Genomic DNA, 26,219 nt, shown 5'->3' on the forward strand with positions numbered 1-26,219 from the left:
GAATTTAGTTGGAGGTAGAAAGAGTGCACAAAAGATAGTCTATCTATAGGCCAGGATGTCTTATGGATTCCTCATGTGCAGCGGCAGCAGGGACAGCTGGTTGAAGATACTGAAAGCCGCTTTCGATAACATCCAGAATTTGCGTGTTCCAGTCGGGTAACTTTTCAGTAATTTAAAAGCTATTCGGCGATTTTAACGACGTGTAGATACGCACGGGTGATTTGCCGCTTAAAGAATCTGGAGGCATGGTTGTATTTCCTTCTAAGAACTTTGCAGTTGCGGCGCTGACGATATGCCTGTTTTTTGCAATCGGCTGCTGCTTTAACTGGTGCATCGAACAAGACTTGAGACGTTCTGTACTACAGAGCTTAGTATGAAAATATACATGACCTTTAGTATCACGACGGCCACTGCAACCCATTGACTACCCTTAATTCGACGATTATTCATAATATTTTTAAGATATAAAGTTTATGAAGTGTTTTATTCATATATAACAAGGAGAAATTACCTCTTTTATCATGTATAAATATTTTGTTTTGTGCTATTTATTTGGCATTCCGACTCACGAACAAAAATAATGACTAAATAATTTAATTTGTATTATGTAATATTGTTATTCATTCTAGCTTTCTACTTTAACCCGTGCCCATTCCCAAAACTTAATCAAAACTTTTTGTATCACGTAATATTATCATATATATTAAGATATTTTAATGTCTCTATATTTTCTCAAGGTTTCTCTTAATCTTGTGAACGGTATTTTCCCCTAGTCAGAAACTGCATTATTCAACGAATTCTTAAATTCACGTCATACAAACTGGTTCTAGTGTCGACACTACATCAGTTCACTAGAATCCTTCGGCTAAATATACCGCCTTGGTAACGTTAAATCAGTTTGTCATAAATAAAATGAAGTAAGTTATTTAAGCTAGTGGATTTACATTCTCATCAGTGGAATTTTACTCATCAAAATGTTATTCTTGTAAATTCAATTTATATCGATAAACTTGGTGAAATTCGATATTTTTTGAAGTGTCACATCACTTTTTAAAGTGTCTTCTTTATATGTCACTGTTTAACGGCTGTTCCCAATATTCAGTCTATCTCCCATAGTGGCCAACTTGAGATAAAAATCGTAACTATCGGTGACTTTTCTGTCACAATAAACTTATCGTCAATAGAAGGTAGTAATTTATCTCTATCTATAGATAGTATATTTGGAACGGCCGTAAGTTAGATTAATTGTTACCTTGATTTTATTATATTTGTGTATGGGGACTCCCTTAAGTGTACTAAAGAGTTGTTTCGCCTGGTCCTGCCGCTCTATTCAACCAACAAAGTTGGATTGCTTCCAGCTATCCTTACCAACTGGATGTCGTGTCCTCAACAGTACGGGTTTTAAGGAGCATTTTGTAATGTACAACCAAACTATGGCATGTACTAATACTATGGTTTCATAAAAAGCAATTAAAACCACCTAAAAGGCCGGCAACGCTTCTGCGACTCCTCAACACCAGAGGAGAGGAGTTTGTGTGTGGCGGTGATAGCATTTTGGCATTAGTCATCATGAAATCTTAAAAGGCATAAAGGCATAAAAGGCATTTATTTTCTCAAAATTGATTCCTTTAGAATTCTTTTTGATGTCATTTCTTAAACTACTAGATACTACTACCGCTTCGGAAACAAATGGCGCTCTGAGAGAGAAGAAGCGGCGCAAGAAACTCTCCCAGCATTCTTTTTTTATGCGCTCTTTTCAATAAAAATATACAATATTGTACAGTCGCTATAAAATAATTACAATCTAGTCCCAGGCTGTCCGATCATTTAGATATTCAGCAGTGGAGTAATAGGATTTACGACAGAGCCATTTTTCTATAAAACATTTAAATTTATTTATAGATAATGCCTGAACAGTGGCTGGGACTTTATTGTAGAAGTGTATGGTTGCGCGGAATATATGTATTTATATTATATATATTTATTTCTTATTATCCTACTCCTCCTTCAGTATCCTCTTTACCGCTTCTATATTCCATTTCCTAATGGCAGCGTACAAGGCCACAGAGATGGCGCTAGTGGTTCGCAAAAGCCTTCAAATCCGCTAATTACGCGAAGTGAATCGAAGGACGATCATTATTGCTTTCGAAGTGCCGCTGAGTGACACCGCTGCGCCGCCGCACGCATTATATTGAGATTCGCGCAATCACCGCACTAACTTTATAAATTAATTAAATACCTGTGTATGTGTCAAGTTTTAGTCATAGTGTTTCCTACTTGGAGATCAGCTGGAGACAGAACGAGCTCATCAAACAAGGTAGGTACGTTGCCTTCCTTCCGCCATATTACAATATAATCCTAATTTAAGTATATAGTTATTTCCTACCTCCTTAATTTGAACCAGCGCATACAGTCCACTAAATTCCGCAACACCATTTTTTTTCTGGTCCTGAATCGACCCGGATCGTTACTTTATTAAATACTTAAATTCTCAAATGTAATAGGTTAATATATTGTTCGCGAGTGATCGGTATTTTAACCTACATAGTTGTTGAAACCCGCTATAATCGAATACAATAGGTATTTAATTCGCTTCTCGCTTAGTAAATATTTAACCCGCTTAATGTAAAAAGTATTAATTAAGACATCGTTTTCGTCTTAATATAACCGCATTGTCGAAGTAGGTATAAAGTCTCGCCACACGCTGTGAAATACCTACCTACACTCCGCTTCAACAAATAATTCTTTAATATTAAGTTTAAATCATAGCTAAGACACCTGTAGGCTTGGCCTGTAGGTAATTATATTGTCGTAATGTTCTTATCGCTAAGCAATCTACGATTGTTGAATGCATGACCAGTGTAGTACTGACCCGTAGCTTCGTATAGATATGCGACGTCGATAGATCATCTGTAAGTGGTCATTCGTTCTGACTTATACTGTAGGTACTTAGTTAACATTGAATATTAGTTAACGAGTTATGATAGATTGCTCATCCTTTATTGATTGATTTATAGTGTTTACTAAATTGTATTAAACTTTAATATTATTTAGTTTGTTCACTTACGCATTTGTATACATATATATACTTACAAATTTAAAATGGCTAGTGAAAATAAATTGTTGCTTTTACACGCTAAGAAGAATGTAATGTTTTCTCGAGTTCAACAATTAGCAGAGAGGGCTAAGGATTTATCAGCACAATCCGCGAAAGAATGTTTTTTAGCTGATATTGAAACCGTAGATCGTTTGCGATTGGATTTCGAGAACATTTTAGATGAAATTAATTTATTGGAAATGACTATAAACCCCAAGTACACAATTAACATACAACCATTGTGTGCTTTCGAAGATTTGTATAGTCGTGTCAAGCATACCGCGAGAATTATTTCATCGGAAATGCAAGACTTGTCGACAGTGTGTCGCGATCGCCCAAAATTACCGCCTATTCAGTTGTGTCAGTTTAATGGTGATGTTAAAAATTGGCCACTATTTTACTCTGCTTTCAAAAACACTGTCCATGATAACCGCACTCTCACTGACTCCGAGAAATTACATTACTTGTTAGGTAGATTAGATTCAAAAGTACTATCGGTGTTTGCTGGTGTGTCAGCCACTGCCGAGAATTATGGCATTATTCTACAAACTTTAATAGACAAATACGAAGACAAGCGTTCGCTCGCTTCCGCTTATTTAGATCAAATATTCGCATTTAAACCTTTAACTTCTGTTAGTATTACAGGTCTTGAACAATTTCTTGATAAGTTCGCTACTTCTGTTTCGGCGTTAAATAACTTGAAGTTCAATCAACTCGCTGATTTTATATTTTTGTATACCGCATTGAAGAGACTCGATCCGGAGACCGCCCGCGCTTTCGAGGTACAACATCGTGGATCTGAAATTCCATCGTTTGAAAGCTTAGTTTCATTTGTTCGCGATCACGCTAAAATATTGCAGCGCACTTCAAACAGTGATTCATTAATTAAGAATCGCTCGCGTAGCGATGCGACTGTAAAACAAAATAAGATTACTCACACATATGTCAATACTAGTGATTCCTCATCGCGCGCTTGTTCACTGTGTAAGTCGTACCATGAACAATTGTACAAATGTACTAAGTTTCAAGAGATGAACCCCACGGAGCGATTTAAATTCGTAAAATTAAATTCTTTGTGTATAAACTGCTTGAGTTCACGTCACCTCGCTTTGAAATGTAACTCTGGATCGCTCTGTCGCAAGTGTCAAGGAAGACACCACACGCTGTTGCATTTCGAAACTAATCGTTATGTAGCTCCCGCGAAAGTCAGCCACACAGCGTCATCGTCATCAAACTTAGGCGTCGACCAATCGAACACACAACGCTCCAACGCTAAAGATGTGACATTGTGCACTTTTTTGAATAGTGTTCATTCCGCTCCGCGTACTCATAGTACAGTATTATTAGCTACCGCACGCGTCGTTGTATTTGACTCTCATGGCAGGGAACATAGTGCTCGCGCTTTACTCGATAGTGCTTCACAAAGCAATTTTATTAGTCGCAGTTTGTGTCAACGATTGGGTTTGAAACCAAACCAGAAGCCCAGGTGTTCCGTAGGCTTTTCCCCGCAAGAACCTTTGAAGACATATGAATTCAACCGCGTTTGCTTCGGATTAACGTCTAGTCCATTCCACGCACTTCGTACTGTTAAGCAGCTACTTTCGGACGAAGGTGCGTCTTTCCCGCGAGCAAAGGAGACTGTCGATACAGGTTTATATACAGATGACTTTGTGTATAGTGTCGATAGTGATGAAGAAGCTATTAGTACCGCAGCCGAAGTAATTGCTCTTTTTAAGGCAGGCCAGTTTGATCTCGTAAAATGGACATGCAACTCACAAAGGGTTTTAGACTCCATTCCGCCGTCTCATCGTCTCTCTTCAGTTAAGGAGTTCGATGATTCTGAACCACATAAAGTACTAGGCTTATGTTGGTCTCCCGCTACAGACTGCTTTGGTCTTAAAATTAGTACACCCGCAGAGTCTTGTACAAAGCGCACTATTTTGTCTTGTGTTGCTAGAATATGGGACGTTATGGGTTTCGTAGCTCCTGTAGTCCTATACGCAAAACTTCTCATTAAACAACTTTGGTTATGTGAATGTGATTGGGATGACATACCACCTGAACATATTCTCCAACAGTGGTATCGTTTCAAAGAGGAACTTCCTTTACTTAGCAAAATAAAGATTCCACGGCATGTAGGCATCTTTGCTGGTGACATTATAAACATAGTGGGATTTGCAGATGCAAGTGAAAAGGCCTATGGTGGCGTAGTTTACTTCCACGTTAGAGATAGTGTCGGTCTGCGTGAGAATGAATTTCATTTGATAATTGCTAAATCGAAAGTTTCGCCTCGTAAAGTCATATCACTCGCACGTTTAGAGCTTTGTGCAATCCTTGTATTAAGTAACTTGATTACCAAGGTAATGGAAGCTTGCAATAATCGCATAAATATTCATAGAATTTTCGCATTTTCGGACTCAACGGTTGCCTTGTGTTGGGTGCATTCTTCGCCCCATCGTTGGGATACCTTCGTGGCTAATCGTGTAACTAAAATACAAAATGACCTTCCCGTGAATACATTTTATCATGTATCAGGTATTGATAATCCCGCTGATTGCTTATCTAGAGGGCTCACCCCCGCACAAATAATCGATCATCCGCTTTGGTTCTGTGGTCCCGAATGGGTTAAATTGAATCCAGATCATTGGCCAGTTATCGCTTTTAACCCATCGACAGTGTCGCATCCACCTGAAGAAAGGAATCATGTTCATGTCACCGCTGAATTTATGGAAGAAAACTTGATCGTGTCGCTTGCAGATCGCTTTTCATCTTGGTCAAAGCTTCTACGCTGTGTAGTTTTTATATGTCGTTTTGCAAAGTTATTACCGCTTCGTGAAGCTATCGTTGCGTCAGATTTAAATTACGCTGAAAATTTAATATGGCGTCAAGTTCAACGCGCTCACTTCCCTAACGAAATAGCTAACTTACAGAAAGGAAAATGTTGTAGTCCGGCGTTTCAACGCCTCAAACCATTTACACAGGATAAACTCATTAGAGTCGGAGGTCGTTTAAGGAATTCTGATCTAAGTTTTGACAATAAGCACCCTATCATACTTCCGCGAAAGGGTCACATTGTAAACCTTTTAGTTGACTACAATCATAAGTTGAACTGCCACGCGGGCCCGGATCTTTTGATGTCTATACTACGCCAAAGATATTGGATTCTATCCGCTCGTAATTTGATTCGTAGTCGGGTGCACAAATGTTTACCCTGCTTTCGACTCAATGCTAAGTCGAGTTTTCCAGAAATGGCAGATCACCGCTCTTGTCGAGTTACGCCAGCTGTTAAGCCTTTTGTACATACGGGAACGGATTACGCAGGCCCTTTTAAGGTGACTATGTCACGCGGTCGTGGAATTCGTCCAACCAAGGCATACGTGTGCCTTTTCGTATGCTTAACCACTCGCGCAGTGCACATCGAATGTGCTACTGATTTAAGCACCGCCAGTTTTCTCGCGGCTTTTAAACGATTTTTATCACGCCGTGGTTTTGTTTCGCGTCTTTATTCTGATAATGGAGGAAACTACGTGTGTGCTAAACGTGTTCTTTCAGAATTACACGACTTTTTAATGTCAAAACATTTCAAGACTGAATTTGGTCATGTTTTAGCTGAGCATCGCATCCACTGGTCATTAAATGTCCCAACTGCCGGTCACTTTGGTGGTAACTGGGAAACCAATATTAAGAGCCTAAAAACTCACTTATATCGTGTAGTAGGCGACCAAATTTTAACGTTAGAAGAGTTTAGCACTGTACTTACCCAAATCGAGGCAGTAATGAACTCTAGGCCTTTGTGTCGCACGCTATCTAATGATCCTTCAGAACCGCTCGCGTTAACACCGGCTCACTTTTTAACGCTTACGCCTCTAAATTACCTACCGGCTAGAGAAATAGAGGAAGGGCCGTTACATTTGCTTTCGAGACAAGATTTAATTGATAAGCTTGTTCAGTCTTTCTGGAAGCGATGGAAATCTGACTACTTACATACCCTTCAAATGCGAAGCAAATGGAACAAGCCAACCAACCCTATCGAGGTAGGTGATGTCGTAATTATAAAGGTTGATAACGCACCGCCGCTTCACTGGCCATTAGGGCTAGTCGAGGAAGTATTTCCTGGATCAAACAATGTTACTCGAATTGTTCGCGTGCGCACTGCTATAGGTTCATATTTGCGTCCTGTAGTACGTCTTTGTCCTCTACCTAAATAATTTTGTTACTTTCGCTTAGTTTAGGATTAGGTTAAGATTTCGATTACTTTTGTTCGCATAATAGTTTTGAAGGCAAGGCTTCAAGCCCGGGGGGAATGGTTGCGCGGAATATATGTATTTATATTATATATATTTATTTCTTATTATCCTACTCCTCCTTCAGTATCCTCTTTACCGCTTCTATATTCCATTTCCTAATGGCAGCGTACAAGGCCACAGAGATGGCGCTAGTGGTTCGCAAAAGCCTTCAAATCCGCTAATTACGCGAAGTGAATCGAAGGACGATCATTATTGCTTTCGAAGTGCCGCTGAGTGACACCGCTGCGCCGCCGCACGCATTATATTGAGATTCGCGCAATCACCGCACTAACTTTATAAATTAATTAAATACCTGTGTATGTGTCAAGTTTTAGTCATAGTGTTTCCTACTTGGAGATCAGCTGGAGACAGAACGAGCTCATCAAACAAGGTAGGTACGTTGCCTTCCTTCCGCCATATTACAATATAATCCTAATTTAAGTATATAGTTATTTCCTACCTCCTTAATTTGAACCAGCGCATACAGTCCACTAAATTCCGCAACACCAGTGTATACATTTACCCTTAAAGCTATTATGTATCTTATGAAGCCTACTAGAATTAGTTACAAGCAATGCCTTATTTCTAGTGTTATAATAATGAAAATCACTATTAAGAGCAAAAAGGTGACGATTTTTGTGAACATATATTAAATTTTCATAAATGTACTGACAATAAACAGTCATAATATTTATTTCTTTAAATTTTTCTTTGAGAGACTGTCTGTAACCAAGCTGATATATAGCACGAACAGCTCTTTTTTGCAGTGCAAACACTATATCAATGTCAGCAGCATGACCCCATAGTAATATACCGTACGTCATGATGCTGTGAAAATAACTAAAGTACACTAATCTAGCGGTCGCAACATTCGTGTACTCTCTAATCTTTCTAACTGCATATGCCACAGAGCTGAGTCTATCGGATAGATGGGTAATATGTGGACCCCACTGAAGCTTTTTATCTAACGTGATACCCAAGAAGACCGTAGTGTCAACAAGTTCCAATTTCTGGTCATTTATAAGTACGTTGGCTTGTACCTCCGCTGTGTTTGGTGTAATGAACCGTAAACACTTTGTTTTTTTACTGTTTAAGTGCAGATTATTCGTCTCAAACCAACGCACTATCTTTGAGAGTGCATTGCTTACCTCGTCATCAATACTCGCACGTCGCTTCACTTTAAAAATAAGTGAAGTATCATCAGCAAACAATACAATCTCATGGCTATCATCTACCACAAACGGTAGATCGTTAATATATATAAGAAACAAGAAAGGACCGAGAATAGAACCCTGTGGAACACCTATTCCCACAGGTTTACCCGAAGACCGTTTGCCATTTACATCGACTATCTGAACTCTTTCGCTTAAATATCATTTTAACAGATTTAGGGCTCTATTTTTCACTCCATAATGCTTTAGTTTTAGGAGTAAAGTTTCATGGTGGACGCAGTCAAATGCTTTTGACAAATCACAAAAAATGCCCAATGCATCCTGTGACTCTTCCCAGGCGTCAAAGATGTGCTCAATGAGTCTAGTACCCGCATTAATTGTTGATAAGCCCCTAGTGAAACCAAACTGATTTTTGTTCATTAATTTACAAAAATGCATTTGTAGCTGTTGAAGCAAAAGTTTTTCAAAAATTTTACTAAAAACAGGCAGCACTGAAATAGGTCTGAAATTAGCAGGGTCAAAAGAACTGCCCGATTTAAACAAAGGTATAACTTTGCTGTATTTCATGAGGTCAGGGAACACACCCTCATCTATGCATTCATTAAATATTATTGCTAATTCAGGTGCTATAATGTCAAGTATGTAACAATATTATGTATGTTTAACAATATTAGTCGAATGGCCCCATAGGTCTTTTGTATTTTTTAGGTTAATTAATTTGAAGATTTTTTATATTATTTACTTATTTTGTTAATACGTGCAAGATGCTTGAAGAAGTTGGGTCTGTAATGTGGAATTATTTTCTTATATTACACCAGATTCCGGCTTATGGCAGGAGTGGTTGCGTTAGCTGCGGTGACATCAGCGTGTACACCCAGCGTCACCACAGTAAGCGGTACTCACGCGCCGGTAGCTGTGTGTTCTGGGGCACTGATATTCGCTGATGACTTCGAGCAGTTTGATCTCGAGAAGTGGCAGCACGAAAACACATTAGCTGGAGGTGGTGTTAGTATTTTAATACCCATAAATACCCCAAAAACTTGAGAATCAGTCAGGTCTCTTGAAGTTCATTTGATAATAATATTATTTATTAATATTATATATGTATTTCAGATTACACTATTATTTTAGTTAAGACTTAAATGAAATGGTGGATGTTATTTTGGTTTCGAATGCGTACAATTACCGCCCCAATGCCATTACATCTAGTTTCTGCAAAGTTATGAAGTCGATTATCAACCAGCAGTTCTTGGGATACCTAGAGAAGCGCCAGCTGATCAGTGACTGCCAGTACGATTTTCGTCAGGGTCGCTCAGCTGGTGATCTTCTTGTATACCTAACCAATAAATGGGTGCAAGCAGTTGAAGGGAGAGGCTTTGGCGGTGAGTTTGGACATAGCGAAGCCCTTCGATTGGGTGTCGCACAAAGTGCTTATAGAGAAACTGCTATACAATTCCCGAGAGGTTGTGCGAATAGGTCATTAGCTTTTTGGCCGATCGGCGCATCAAGATTGTTATCAAAGGCGCATGCTCCGAGTTAATACCCATTAAAGCTGGTGTCCCGTTAGTCTGCACGCTATACTCTACTCTGTTTATTGTGCATATCAATGAAGTACTGCAAATTAACAGTATTCTTCTTCATACGCCAGCCATGCCAATATGTCCCGGGATAGCGTCGACGAGAACCGGAACATACCTCTTTGTGAAATCGAGACAATGCATTGAAAAGTTTCGGAATGGAGCCGACAAAATTTAGTACAATTCAACCCTAAGAAGACACACAATGTCGCCCTTTGTCGTATCCCCTCGATTCGAGATCACTCCTCTAACTGCCACAGCCTGTATCGGCATACCGAAGTTCCGTGGTCACTTGGAAGAGAAGGCCAAACTGGCCTCTAAAAAGCTTGGTGTACTCAGTAGCTCTAGTAGACAGTACTTCACAATAAGCCACCGTCTGCAACTATTTAGGGTGCAAATTAAACCTCACATGGAGTACTGTTCTCATCTCTGGCGGGCACTCTCCAGTACCACCTTCTTCCATTTGACCTCATACAACGAAGAGCGGCTCGAAACATCGACGATAAAGTCATTTCCTATCGGCTTGATTCTTTTGCGTTGCGTAGAGATACTCTTATGTAGGTTCTATATGCATCTTCAACTGCATTTATCACGGGGAGTGATCAGAGGAACTGTTCGTGTTTAATTCCAGTGGCCGAATTCCACCACCGGAGATTACGCCAAAATGCTAAATACCACCCGAATTACGTTGACATCAGGCATTCCACATCCGCGCTTTTTGCAAGAAATGTCTTGCCTCGCACAGCCACTTTGTAAAATCATTTACCGACTACTCTTTTCCCGAGCCCATGCGACTTAGGGACCTTCAAGAAAAGAGCATACCATTAAGGCGGGCAACGCATCTCTTAATCCCTAGTGTTGCATATGTCCATGGGTGGTTGCCTCAACACTTTCCATCACGTGGTCCGTTTGTCCCCCCTTATATAAAGAAAAGTTAAGATAACGTAACTTTACCCCTATTTTGAGTAATTCATCTCTTTGTATTGGACCACAATAATCTCCAGAAAAGCTTGTGAAAACTGTGAGCTCTTAATTTATCACTTATCTTTACGTAGCTAATCCATTAGTTTAGTTACAACTTATCGTGTATTTTCTTCATAATCGACTGAAATTATTGAAGCTCTACATTTCGCTAATAGTACATTAGGCCCAATTAAACACTATTTTCTTCTTAGCTAGTCTTCTTCCGGTATGTCTTCAATGTTATATTGTTTTAGTTAGAGTTTATTTAGCTTGTATCGTATGCTTTTTCGGATCAAATACTGATTTTTTGATTTGTTATCTTCAACCGGTTAACCTGATTTTGTTGATGTTGGCTTAGTTCCGATGACAATACATTTGCATGATAAGCATGACCTGGGTTGGCATTACCGGGATTAGGTCAAAAGAACTCTGCCACTATTGACAGACTTTTTAATAAACCTGATATGGGTCTGAAATTGACGCTTTTGCTAAGAATATAACCAAAGAATATGTTATACCAAGCATATTAAAAATGTTTAAAATACTAATTATGATAGTAAATATTATAATTTTTCTGTCTTTATATATTTTCTCAAATCTACTCTTAATTTAATGTCTTGCTATTCAATAAGTTTATTTTAGAACTGGGAGTTCCAGTACTACAGCAACAACAGAACTAATTCGTTCACAAACAACGGAATTCTGTACATTCGTCCGTCGCTGACATCAGATCAGTTCGGTGAAGGTTTTCTGTCCAGCGGTCATCTTAACGTGGAAGAAGGGGCTACAGCTGATAGGTACACTTTAGATAATTTATATGTCTGGATAAAGCCTCTTGCTGTTAGACAACCGATAAAAATAGACCAGTAACATAACTTTAGTGTGCGTGACAAGCTACGTCGTACACTCGCGTTTTGTTTGACACTTTGTGTTAGTGTGTGTGAATTGCTCAAAATTTAAGGAGGTTATAGATTATTATTATTATTATTATATGTTATTATGTGATATAGGAATATATGTTATGAATGTCCTTCAAGTCACATGTTGACAAAATTAGCAAAAAAAATTAACCAACATGTACTTGTCCTCAAACGCGTATCAAAAACAATAGGTGAAAAAACAGCGCTAATGGCATATCATGCATTCGTGGTTTCAGCTTTAAGATATGGATTGGTCATATGGGGCAACTCGGTGAGCATAGGGCATTTATTTATTGGACAGAAGAAGTGTATCAGGGCGGTTTGTGGAGCAGGCCCCCCTAGATTCTTGCCGACCGCTATTTAAAAAATTTAAAATTCTATCGGTGCCATGCCTTTTACATTTATGAGATAAGCCTATTTGTTCAAAAACATATGTGTGATTTCTATACAAAAAAAGCCAGAAGGTTTTAAACACAAGGTATCCAAATAAACTCATAATGCCCTTCTGTAGAACTGCATCTTTTAATAGAAATTGTTACAGCATGTCTGTGAAAATATATAATAAATTTCCCAATGAATTGAAAGATTTACCGTTCAAAGTTTTTAAAAGAAGACTGCATCAGTGGTTAACAAATAAGTGCTTCTATAGTTTAAATGAATTTTTCAATACAAAATGAATAAGTATATTAGATAATAATATATGTAAATTAATACACTTTTATGACATTGAATTTGTTAATATTATACATAGGTACTAAATGAATTATTAAGTTATTTACGTCTCATATTATAATATCTTAAAATTTTATTTTATAAATATTAATCATATCATTGTGAAATCCGGCATGTTTCGGTATAACAGTACGAGTAGTGTTTAGACAATTTTGTAACATATTTTGCATGTCAATTGACGAAACATATTGGATTATCCATTATATTGTTAACATCTTAAGTACAATGTTTCCTGCAAATTTAATTTCATTTCATTATAGAGATTATAAAAGTGGTTAGTTCTAAATTCAACTTTTTCGATGTTTTCACAGCTGCCATAGTCTATCTAGACGTCTAATGACCTAAGACCTACGCCAATGTTAATTTTAGAGAGCCCTTTAATTTTGTGGCATATTCTGCATGTTAGAAAAGAGTATTGAATGTTTCCTGGAGGATGGTAATAGTACTAATTTGGATAACTTTGAAGTTATGGAAATGTAAAATCAATTAATTTTAATTGAGCGAATCAAAGTCAAGCCTTCCCTTCTTTTATGTCCTTCCTTGCATTAGTAGTTTTCCTGATGGAATGAAATGAAATTTTTAGAAATTTAGTTACAATTTATGCGCTTATGAAAGTAAATTTTAATGCCATCGGTTAAAAAGAGTATCAGGAGGGCGTGTTCTGAGAAGAACCGGCAACAAACTCAGCAATGTACCAGCAGATGGTTAATAGTAATGACCGCCTTTAACAGAGGCGCCTATTTCTGCCGTGAAGCAGTAATGTGAACATTACTGTGTTTCGTTCTGAAGACCCCCGTAGCTAGTGTAATTACTGGGCAAATGAGACTTAACATCTTATGTCTCAAGGTGACCAGCGCAATTGTAGTGCCGCTCAGAATTTTTGGGTTTTTCAAGAATCGATTAGCATCAGCTGAACGTAGTGCTTGTCGCGTCCCTTATTTTCATAAAAAAAAATGAGAATCTGCATAATTTAGACGTAAAATTGTAACCGAACACATCATTTTATTCTCCTATTATTAGGGTAAATTACACATTTGTAATTAAAATTTTAGGTGCACAAATCCGCAATGGTATGGTTGCGACCGTACTGGAACTCCAACTAATATTTTAAACCCGATTAAGAGTGCCCAAATTCAAACCAAAAATTCTTTCAACTTCCGTTATGGACGAGTGGAAGTTCGCGCCAAATTGCCTGCTGGTGATTGGTTGTGGCCAGGTAACCAATTTTTAGAATACATACTTTTAAACTATAACTAATTAATGTGAATAAACTACAGGAGTAACTTTATTAGAGTTGTTATTGTTATTTGACATATTTAATATATAAATTCAAATTCAAATATTTTTAATTCAGAATAGGATGTGATACCTATCACCAATCCTATCACTTATTGAAAGTCAAAAACTACCACCCATTCCAACACGAATGCCTCAGGCCTGAGAAGAACGGGCACAACAAACTCAGTGGCCTTTTTTTTTTCATCAAAATAAAATGTTTACAAAGTAATATTGTACAATTAAACTTATTATTTAATAGCCTGAATTCCGCTCCATTCCGAATCTATGGTATCATTAAGAAAGTAATTTATGTTGTTGTAACCTTTGCCACACAATTCACACACAACACAATTTTAACAATTTTGAATAACGTAATACTTTTGTTTTGAACATTTTCTGGGATCTTGTTGTGAAAGCATAAGTATGCATCGCCCCACAAAAGACTTACTAACTTGTAAATATTGTATATACTGAGAAATATACAAGGATTACACCCCCAAGAACGTAGGGGGGGTAATCTCCAGAGTGGCGAGTTCAAATGCGGATATAACAAACTAAAAAAGTAAAATAAACTACTATAAAATTAAAACAAAAAAATATAAGTAAAGATTAGATAGATAGATAAGTTATTATTTTATTAGCGACAGTCTCATTAGATGCTACAAACCACGGGATCCAATTTTAGCAAAATATCAAACGAAATCTATATAGATTAATTGAAAATAGTTTAAAACGGCCAAAAAAAGGCATTTATATTCACAGAATTTAATCCTTTCGAATTATTTTTGATGTCATTTCTAATACTAATGCCGCTTCAGAAACAAATGGCACTCTGAGAGAGAAGAAGTGGCTCAAGAAACTCCCCCAGCATTCTTTGATTTTTGCGCTCTTCTTAATAGAATATACAATATTGTACTGTCATTGTTATTGTAATTAAAAAAATCATAATCTAGTCCCAGGCTGTCCGAGCATGTAGATATTCAGCTGTGGAGTAGTAGGATTTATCATTTCTTAATAAAACATTTAAATTTATTCAAAGTCAAAGTCAAAAAAATCTTTATTCACTGTAAAACTTTATAAGTTATTTAGTGCAAGTCAGGATGAAGTACAAAAGTTACAATAGCATTCAAATGAGTATAACAATATTCATTAACAAAATTTAGAACATTAATTCCAACTATCTTTATCATTCAAATAATTTTTCACATTATAATAGGCCTTAGATGTTAATTTATTTTTTACGACAATTTTTTTTTTTTAATAAGTAATATTTTAATTTCATTTGGGAGTTTATTATAAAATATAACACAGTCCACTTTAAAAGTTTTAGAAATTTTACGGAGCCTAGTAGATGGAATTGCTTATAGATAATTAATTGAATTATTTATAGATAATGCCTGAATAGTGGCTGCGGCTTTATTATAAAAGTGTATACATTTACCCATAAAGCTATTATGTATCTTATGTGGTTTATTGCTTGATCTGATGTGAATTATTACAGCAATATGGCTCTTGCCAGCCTTCAATACGTATGGATCATGGCCTTCATCTGGAGAAATAGACTTGATGGAGTCCCGAGGAAACCGAAACTTAACGTTGAAAGGAGTCAACATTGGTGTCCAAGAAGTCGATTGTTCGCTGCATTTTGGACCACGTCCAGACTTAGATGCCTGGCAGAAAACAACGTGGAGCCAAAGACGAAGTCAAGGATTTAATGAAGCCTTCCATAATTATCAACTCGAATGGACTCCTGGTATCTGTAATTTTTATGATAATAAGGGACAAGATGAGCAGGACGAGATGAGCAGGAATTTCAGCTGATGGTAATTGATACGCCCTGCTTATTACAGTGTCGCAGGAATCTGGAATTGCACTACTCAATTTGACACATAAGATATTAACGGCCGTTCCCAACATACTACCTACAGATAGAGATAAATTATTACCTTCTACTGTCAGTAATTAGCTGTCAATAATTTGAAGCTGTCCCTATATACCCGATAAGTCATTCTTATCGCCTTATAATGGGACGCGTGAATTGCAATTTCCATACAAACTTATATCGCTGGTAAGCTATACGTCGTCCCATTGACAGACAGTGTGTACGGATAAGGTGAGTTACCGTCGATAAGTTTATTGGGACAGAAAAGTCAACAATAGTTACGATTTTTATCTCAAGTAAGAGATAGACTAAATATTGGGAACGGCCGTAAGTGTCATTAGGTCAAAAACTTTAATAGCTACAGCGCCTTTCAAACCCAAACACAAAAATGCTGACACACAACTGATTATTTTTATAAAATTTTTCAACGGCACGATTAATAAATCGCGAAAGTTTACCGCTATGTTATACCTCCTCACATTGAGGTATATCATAGATTTTCTTCGTTTATTAAATAAAAGTTTTTGTATTCAATAAATTTATTATCAGCCGTTATATTGGGATAAACCATAACTATCAAAAAAATTTAAGTGTAAGCTCTTTTTTTATGGAATAGGAGGACAAACGAGCGTACCTGCTGTTAAGTGATCATCGCCGCCCACAATCTCTTGCAACACCAGAGAAATCAAAGGAGCGTTGCCGGCCTTTAAGGAAGGTGTATACCCTTTTTTTGAAGGTACCCATGTCGTATCGTCCCGGAAACACAGCACAAGGAAGCTCATTCCACTGCTTAGTAGTACGAGGAAGAAAGCTCCTTGAAAACCGCACTGTGGAGGACCGCCACACATCCAGATGGTGGGGATGATATCCTAATTTGTGGCGTGTTGTGCGAAGGTGGTATTCGGCGGCAGGAATCACGTAAACAGCTCTTCGGAACACCCCCCGTGATAAATGCGGTAGAAGACACACAATGAAGCGACGTCTCTACGCAACGCCAAGTGATCCAGCCGTTCACAGAGCACTGGGACCCCGACAATTCGAGCTGTCACACGCTGTTGCACGCGGTCAAATGGATCGAGCTGATACTGGGGTGCGCCAGACCAGAGATGACAGCAATACTCCATGTGTGGCCGGACCTGCGCTTTGTAGCTCTAGACTGCTTCCAATCTCCCAGGATTTGGCGAGTCAACATCTCACGAGGATGCCTCTTGTAGAGGCGAAACACGTGTTGAATTGTTTGAAGACGAATATTAGCGGAATTTACACTAAACATATAAAAAAGATTTCAGTTATCAAAAAAATATTATATATTCACAAAAATATCTTTGATTTTTTTACTAACACATTTTGAATATTTTCAGATTTCTTAAAATTTTGTATTGATAATGAAGAAATAGGTAAAGCAGTACCCGGTACAGGAGGCTTTTGGGAATACGGCAAATTTAACAACAATGATCTAAACCCGTGGAAATATGGAACGAAAATGGCACCATTCGATCAAAAGGTAGACAGACTTGTATGTAGATAATAATACTGAATTATTTGGGAATAAGCTTTTATTGTGGCTTATCGATAGGTTCATCACTTCACCAATCTATAAAATATCTACTCTCTGAATTGAAAAACAAATGCAACCTTAACTACGCTAGATCAATGTTCAGTGGATTCGAATCCCGGTAGGTGCAAGCATTTATATGATGAATATAATATAATAATATAATATTGACACACACTTTTTACACAAATTATCTTGCCCCAAGTTAAGCATATATAGCCTGTGTTATGGGTTACAAGACAATGATATATTTAATACAATATACTTACTTAAACATACATAAATTCATATAAACATACATAAATACATTTTAACAGCCATGACTCGGAAACAAACATTCATATTCAAAAAATTAAAAATGTTACTTTATTACAGAATTTTATTTGAGGTAAACTAAAAAAATATTAATGGAATCGCAGTAGATAAGCCATTTGCAGAATATCTGGAATAATATGTGTTGTATGAATAAAATTATAGACGCTTGTAAATTGTGCACACATTGCAATATACCATCAATTTGTGATTATTATTTAAAAAATAAATATATCTAATAACTTCCTTTGGGAAGTAACACACTTCCCATGAGGTAAGCTAAGGTAAAATAATTTGCAATTAAATGTACTTTATCCCTGATGAATATGTCAGATAGGCTATCTCGTAAGACCTATAAAATAAGAGCCACAACCTGAGAGTTGAACAATGCGACGGTTACGGGGGGCTTAAATGAAACTACCCGTACCGGCCTTTAAATGATGTATATTTAAAAATAATTAAAATACAATTTGAGCAAGGGTCGTAGGGTGTATTGTTGGTTGATCTAGTTTGTCCTTGTAGCTCGGTACTCCCCTGACGTTGAAGACGCCGGTGCAGGCCCCTCAGCTGGAGGTTATGACTCGACGTGTCGCAGGTGATTCCCGATACTCGGTGTCCGGGTAACTAATCACCGGAACTTGGTGGAATTATATCTTTTAACGTTCCAAAATCTTATCCTGGAACCCTGTGAATGATGTCCACAGTTAAGACCACATTTTTATGTCTCCGCTGATTGTGAACCACGTGCGTCCGTGTCTATCATTAAGGGTGAAGCCGTAAGCAGGAGGTGTAGTTGTTCACAATCAGAACGGAGTTACAATAATAAAAAAAAGAAAAGGAAGCGAAAGCAAAGAAAGAATAATTAATTTTGAAAAGAAAATTAAATGTTTGTTAAAATACTACATTTTAAATAACTACTTCAAAGTTTTACAAGTACTCAAATAATATTAACACGTGTCCAACACTTACCCTATCGGGGTGACGATAATCCTTGAAACTTATTTTTATATTATGTTAAGTTGTCAACCGGTGATTAAAAAAATTATATAACTAGGTATTTTACGGCAAACGTGATAAGTCACTGCACATAATATATTGACGTGTTGCTATTACCGAGCGCAGCCGTGGTATGGCGATAGCCGGGCGACGGGTGACGCGAGCGAGCCATGCATTTTTTATGAACAGCAAAAAACTCGCCTACGCTCGCGCACAAAAGTGTTTACGTTTTATTATTTATTAGTTTTATTATTTTATGTTATTAGTTTATTTTTATTTCATTATTTTATGTAAAATAACGTATGTAATGGTAAATACAACGTTACAATACCCTCCTCGCTACGAAAGTATTTATTATTAAAATAAAATCCTCTTGAGTAAAAAAAAAAAAAAAAAAATTATTTATTTAATCCTATTAATTTTAAATCTTTGATATGCCAGGTACCTAGATTCTTTCCTGACATATCTGCTAAAACATATACTAAGGGAGATTTTTTTTCCAAAACACGACATTTAATAAATTTTGGTGCTAACTTTTTACTAAAATATTTGTCCTTGTCACTTAAAACGTAAGCTCGTTTCATAACTATATCCCCTACGTTAAATTCAGAGGCTTTTCTACGAAGATTATAATGTGACGAGTTTTTGAGGTGTGCATGCCAGAGTTTTGCCTGAACGACTCCAAATAAGTTGGAAAGGCAACCCAAATTGTCAGCATACAAATCTCTGGGTAAAAATAAAACTTCGTCTCCCAGGTCGTTATCAACGTAGTGTGTACCACAGGTGACTAACTCTCTTCCGAATACTAAAAATGAAGGGGTAAAACCAGTTGCTTCATTCACCGAATTGTTAATAGCGAACTGTACCTTGGGAATAAAAGTATGCCAAGTGCGATGGTCATCCTCCACAAATGTAGAAATACAAGTTATAATTGTCCGGTTGTAACGTTCGACACTGTTCACTTGAGGTGTGTATTTAGGGGTATAAAATATATTGGGAATGTTATATTGTTTAAAAAGTGATTCGGTGATTTTACTAATAAACTGACTGCCATTGTCCAAGAAGATGGTTTGAGGGACTCCGTGAACTAAAATAACTGAGTCTTCTAGAATCTTAGTGACAGCTGTAGATGTTGCAGCCCTTAAAGGGAAGATCAGACAAAATTTTGAAAAACAACACGTGACTACTAAAATATAACTATGTTGTTTTCTACTGACAGGTAGAGGACCCATTAGGTCAATAGAAATCATTTGAAATGGTCGGCTACATTGCTTAGGGCGACCCATTTCTCCTAATGTTAAATGGTTCTGAGCTTTGTACGAGAGGCACTTAGTACAGGAACCAACGAATTTCACTACATCCTGATGCATGCCTGGCCAGAAATAGCGTAACGCAAGTCGACGGTACGTTTTGAAGACACCAAGATGTCCAGCTTTAGGGTCAGAGTGGTTTTCGTTGATTACTTGATCTCTTAACTCACTTGGAACTACCTCTTTCCATGAAAATTCTGAATTTAAATTATGATATTTATCTTTAGAAAGCCGAAATAAACTATTATTTTTAATGAAAAAATTAGGTAAATTTTGAGGTTTATTAATGCAATTATTAAAAATATTTTTGTACCAAGAATCTGTGGTTGTGGAATAGGATCCTGAAATATTTATTGCATTGACAGGAAGAGCTCTTGAAAGGGCATCTGGGATGACATTGTCGATGCCGCGACGATGCTTAAGTTCAAAGTTAAACGCGGACAGTCGAACACCCCAGCGAGCTAGCCTACCCGTAGGGTTATTTAGAGACAGGAACCATTTTAAGGCGCTGTGGTCTGTATAGACAGTGAACGGTCTACCGTTCTCTAAATAACATCTCCAGTGTTCAAGAGCAACTAATACAGCTAAAGTTTCCCGCTCTGTAATGCTGTAATTTTTCTCTGCCGCTGACAACGACTTGCTCATATAAGCTATGGGGTGCTCCTTACCGTCTATGGTTTGTGTTAGCATAGCTCCCACACCATAGTTACTGGCATCGGTATGCACCTCAAATGGCTTGTTGTAGTCAGGACAGGATAGAACAGGAGCGGAAACCAAACATTCCTTCAGCTTCTTAAAAGCTGCATCAGCCTCCGCCGACCAGATGAATGGTGGTGAACCCTTCTTGCTTGAAGTCAACTTATTAAGAGGACCTGCTATTGTGCTAAAGTTGGGAACAAAACGCCGATACCATGTGGCTGTTCCGAGAAAGCGCTTAATATCTTTCCGACAAGAAGGTGTCGGGTAAGTGAGGATAGCTTGCACTTTCTCTGGATCAGTACGTAATCCACAACTATCAACAACGTATCCAAGATACCTAAGTTGACTCCGAAAGAACTGGCATTTTTCCAAGTTAATGGTGAGGTTTGCCTGCTTTAACTTTTCTACCACACGCAGTAAAAGAGAAACGTGGGATTTGAAGTCATTTGAGACGATAATAATGTCATCTAAATAAGCAAAGACTTTGAGGTCAAACTCCCTGAACAGCAAATCAACTAATCTCTGCTGAGTGGCAGGTGCATTTGTCAGTCCGAATGCAGTACGTTTGAAACGGAAAGTACCACGGCCTGGCACGTAAAACGCCGTTTTGTCCCGATCTTCGGTAGCTATTGGGATTTGCCAGAATGCCTTAGATAAGTCAAGACTTGATAAATAACGAGCATCCCGAAGATTATCTAAAATCTCTGATACGTAAGGTAAATTATACGCGTCGCGTTTGGTCACAGAGTTTAGTTTACGGCTATCGAGACAAAAACGAGGTTGGCCGTTCTTTTTGGTTACTATAAGAACAGAAGATGACCAAGCGCTTTCGCAGGGCTCGATAACGTCAAGACCTAGCATTTGATCGACCTGTTCGACAAGAATGCGCTGTTTTTCGGGAGAGAGCCGATAATAGCGTTGTCGAATGGGCTGTGCATCACCGGTGTCAATGTGGTGAGTGATCAACTTTGTCTCGCCCAAACCTTTAGACTCGGTAGATATGTCATTAAATTTTGCAATAATATTGTCTGCTATAGATTTTTCAGTCTGCGACAGATGATCGTATGCTTGTATGAAGGATGGAAGGTCAGAATCAAGACTTGCGTTTGAAATAAGGGTATTGGAAAAAGTTATGCTTTTAAAATGTTTCGGGAAAATATTAAATTTGCGCCAGAAGTCAACCCCTAGTATGACATCAATTTTAACGTCTGGAACAACAAAAGCGGTAATCATGTTGATTTCATTTTCGAAGGAAATAGGTAGGTCCATATATCCAATGCTAGGCATTTTTTGACCACCAGCAGCTTTAATCGAAATAAAGCGATCTGTATGTAATTTAAGACCCTCTTTTTCCAACATCTTATAACTATTGTTACCAAGGACAGTAACAGCGGATCCAGAATCTAAGAGGCCGAATAATTTTAATTTATTAATTTTTATAGAAGCATAAGGCCTAGAATCATTAACTGGTTCTCGCTGCAGAATTGTATTAATTTTATATGTTTTGTAATAAAACTTTATGGTTTCTAGCCATTTCTGCCAATCATTGGGTCGTCCGTAACCGTCGCATTGGCGCCCACGTTGGGCGCCAATGCGACGGTTACGGGGGGCTTAAATGAAACTACCCATACCGGCCTTTAAATGATGTATATTTAAAAATAATTAAAATACAATTTGAGCAAGGGTCGTAGGGTGTATTGTTGGTTGATCTAGTTTGTCCTTGTAGCTCGGTACTCCCCTGACGTTGAAGACGCCGGTGCAGGCCCCTCAGCTGGAGGTTATGACTCGACGTGTCGCAGGTGATTCCCGATACTCGGTGTCCGGGTAACTAATCACCGGAACTTGGTGGAATTATATCTTTTAACGTTCCAAAATCTTATCCTGGAACCCTGTGAATGATGTCCACAGTTAAGACCACATTTTTATGTCTCCGCTGATTGTGAACCACGTGCGTCCGTGTCTATCATTAAGGGTGAAGCCGTAAGCAGGAGGTGTAGTTGTTCACAATCAGAACGGAGTTACAATAATAAAAAAAAGAAAAGGAAGCGAAAGCAAAGAAAGAATAATTAATTTTGAAAAGAAAATTAAATGTTTGCTAAAATACTACATTTTAAATAACTACTTCAAAGTTTTACAAGTACTCAAATAATATTAACACGTGTCCAACACTTACCCTATCGGGGTGACGATAATCCTTGAAACTTATTTTTATATTATGTTAAGTTGTCAACCGGTGATTAAAAAAATTATATAACTAGGTATTTTACGGCAAACGTGATAAGTCACTGCACATAATACTCGTATATTGACGTGTTGCTATTACCGAGCGCAGCCGTGGTATGGCGATAGCCGGGCGACGGGTGACGCGAGCGAGTCATGCATTTTTTATGAACAGCAAAAAACTCGCCTACGCTCGCGCACAAAAGTGTTTACGTTTTATTATTTATTAGTTTTATTATTTTATGTTATTAGTTTATTTTTATTTCATTATTTTATGTAAAATAACGTATGTAATGGTAAATACAACGTTACAACAAGACATTTGACGACCCAAACAGCCCAGTGGTTAGTGACCCTGCCTACTGAGCTAGAGGTGCCGCTTTCGAATCCCGGTAGGCATTAATATGATGAATTTGTATTTTTTGTATGTTTGAGTATGTATGGCTTTTTATGTAAAACCTGTGTCAATATTATTATTACATATTGACATACCAAGATTTACGATCCATGCGTCATTCGAAAGGTTGGCTCAGTTGGTAAGAGCGCTCGGACGGAACCCGAGAGGCGCGGGTTAGAGTCCCGGATCGGTGATAAATTTAGGTTACAAATTTAATCCCAGAAGAAAGGGGCATCACTTTAAAAATAAAAAAATTGCTAAGATCTAAAATATAAAAAAAAATTAAAATCTTGTGCTGTTTCTATGTGAGAGCTAACTGAATATCTAATATTTGACTACGAAAGGAATTTAATTTGAATATTTCGAATGTTCATTTAACAAATACTCTTTCATTTTACAGTTCTATCTTATCATAAATGTAGCTGTCGGAGGTACTAATGGATATTTTCCGGACAGTGCCACCAACCCAAGCCCTAAACCCTGGAAAGACAGCTCTACGACGGTGAGGACTCGTTTTCTTTTCCTTTTCATCTTCTCCTGTTGCTGAGTCAGAGTACTCACTGCTAGTGGTTATAGCACTTTTGTCAACAGGTGGTGGAGCTCGCTTCTTCTTTCTCTTTTTGGTCAGCATCAGGAGTTTCATTCTGATGCTTTTATGCTGCTTTTTTCTTTCTTGATATCGTGAAGTTTTGACATTGAATATTCTTGTGTGGTGACCATTGCGGCTATTTAGGTTCCATTAGATGTCAAATCTAGCACATAAAATTCTCGTGTCATGGTGTAAAACTTTGAACTCCTCCGAAACGGCTTGACCGATTCTCATGAAATTTTGTGTGCATATTGGGTAGGTCTGAGAATCGGATAATATCTATTTTTCATCCCCCTAAATATTAAGGGTGGTCCACACGAATTTTTTTTTAATTTTATTGACATTTTTTTTTAAATTTGTTTGATTATGAGTCAGCATTAAAAAATACATACAACTTCAACTTTTTACCCATCTACGATCAACAGTTACTTTTGTATCGCGATTTTACTATCGGCAATACAACGTTAGCTGGGTCAGCTAGTAATCTATAAATTTATTTTATTTATTTGTATAAAGAAACTTACAGCTATTTATATTACATAAAGGTATGATAAGCGATATATATTACACTAGTCAAAATAGTTCCTAATGATGCTTATTACATAATGAAGTCGTAAGAATTATTAAAAATAATTACAAAAAAAATACAAAAGTTTAAAGAGCCAATAAATTCACTGATACAAATATAACCTTTATATACCATTTTTTTTAACAAAAGATACAAAATCGTACTTATTACATCGAAATATGTCTATGTGGTTATAACAGTCATTGTGTGTTCTGCAAGCTCTGATAAGAAATGTATTTTTACAAACTTTGTACAAAGTAGTCCTAAAGAATGGCACTAAAAATATTTGATTGGTGGAGCGATGACCTATTGTTGCTGATCGCATGACCGTTGGAAAAGAAAAGTACCTATTAAATTATTAAAGTAGAATTTCACATGTAGAAAAATCGGAAGACCCAGTGATTTTCTGGATTTACTAATTTTTGTGGTCGGTGATTAGTGTGATGAGTGTTTCCTTCCTCAGTTTAACGTCGAGTCCAGCAATCCTACACTAAAACTGACAACAAGTTTGTTGTAAATTGAAATTGAAAAAATCAGATTGCTACAAATTCCCTGTTTATATCTCACTAATATTTTTTATTACATAATCTTGAGAATATTTCTAATGTTTTTCCGATGATTTGGTTAAGATGCAAGAATAGCCCAATTTTCATACAAGGATCGGCATTGTCTTTTGAAGCAAATACGACTAAGTAGGAGTGGAGAGTCAACAAAGTTATTAATTATTTTGTACAAGAACGTCTGATCTCTGTGTTCACGCCTTAATTCTAAAGAATGTAACCTGCGGCACTAAGTCACCATATTATATAATACATACATATAAATAAAATTGGAGTGTCTGTTTGTAATATTGAAATAACCGTTTTTTACTACATGTATATGAATATATATACGGTACATACACTAAAATAACATTTTTTACAATTTTTCAATTTGATTGTCTGTTTATTCGGGCTAATCACTGAAATGTTTAGACCTATTTTGACGGGACTTTTAGCGACAGGTAGCAGATGTAATAAGGAATAAATTAGGCTACGTTTATTTTAGAAAAAATATTTTATTTTAGAAAAATAAAGTAATATTGCAATGTCCAAGAAACGGACCAACTCTAATAATAATTTTATATGGCAAAACATGTTTGCCGGATCAGTAGTAGGTAATAAATATAATACTAACTGATTTAGTCTTATCATTGTGTTGAAGTCTATTTCATTTTGTTGAACAGCACAGTATTTTGTGCTTATTAACGTAATTAATACTAATTTAGTACCTGCAATAACTTTTAAGTCATTACGTTATTTTTTGTCTGTTCCTGTCGAAATAAGCATTGCTGACCGGCGTTTATAAACTTTAAAACGTCAAATAATAACATTATATTCAATTATAACATCATATTTAATAATAACATCATATTTAATAATAAATCCAACATTTTTTTTCAGGCTGCAACAGATTTCTGGAAAAGTCGCGATGCTTGGCTTCCAACTTGGAATCTTGACAAAAACAATGGATGGGATGCTTCATTGCAAATTGACTATGTTAAAGTTTGGGCCTTGTAGATATGAATATGAATAATAAATAATTTCAATTTAATCTAATTGTTTCTCCTGCGTTTGACGATAAATCAATAATGCACAATATACTATATATATTAAGTACTAGCTGA

The 26,219-nt window shown here is 37.0% G+C and overlaps 1 protein-coding gene and 2 long non-coding RNA genes across 4 annotated transcripts; 1 reads left to right on the plus strand and 2 right to left on the minus strand.

Annotated features, from left to right (window-relative positions):
* The first annotated feature begins 870 nt into the window (after positions 1-870).
* On the plus strand, positions 871-26,146 carry LOC126977413 (beta-1,3-glucan-binding protein-like). Of its 2 annotated transcripts, XM_050826207.1 has the most exons (8): positions 871-917; positions 9,374-9,560; positions 11,738-11,892; positions 13,800-13,963; positions 15,527-15,778; positions 17,269-17,411; positions 23,797-23,898; positions 25,996-26,146. In XM_050826207.1, the coding sequence occupies exons 1-8, from the start codon at positions 913-915 to the stop codon at positions 26,110-26,112; spliced, it is 1,125 nt and encodes a 374-aa protein (XP_050682164.1). In that variant the 5' UTR covers positions 871-912; the 3' UTR covers positions 26,113-26,146. The 2 variants fall into 2 exon arrangements, with proteins under 2 accessions (XP_050682164.1, XP_050682165.1); XM_050826208.1 differs by lacking the exons at positions 23,797-23,898; positions 25,996-26,146 and having other exon boundaries at positions 15,527-15,848; positions 17,269-17,386.
* Positions 18,199-19,097, minus strand: LOC126977432 (uncharacterized). Its single transcript, XR_007732202.1, has 2 exons — positions 18,744-19,097; positions 18,199-18,459 (listed from the first exon to the last, which is right to left on the minus strand). It is a non-coding gene; the product is annotated as an uncharacterized LOC126977432 (long non-coding RNA).
* On the minus strand, positions 22,408-23,075 carry LOC126977434 (uncharacterized). Its single transcript, XR_007732205.1, has 2 exons — positions 22,953-23,075; positions 22,408-22,668 (listed from the first exon to the last, which is right to left on the minus strand). It is a non-coding gene; the product is annotated as an uncharacterized LOC126977434 (long non-coding RNA).
* Positions 26,147-26,219: the final 73 nt, after the last annotated feature.

The sequence above is a fragment of the Leptidea sinapis genome, chromosome 45 (assembly GCF_905404315.1).
Source record: "Leptidea sinapis chromosome 45, ilLepSina1.1, whole genome shotgun sequence".
Taxonomy (NCBI): Eukaryota; Metazoa; Arthropoda; class Insecta; order Lepidoptera; family Pieridae; genus Leptidea; species Leptidea sinapis.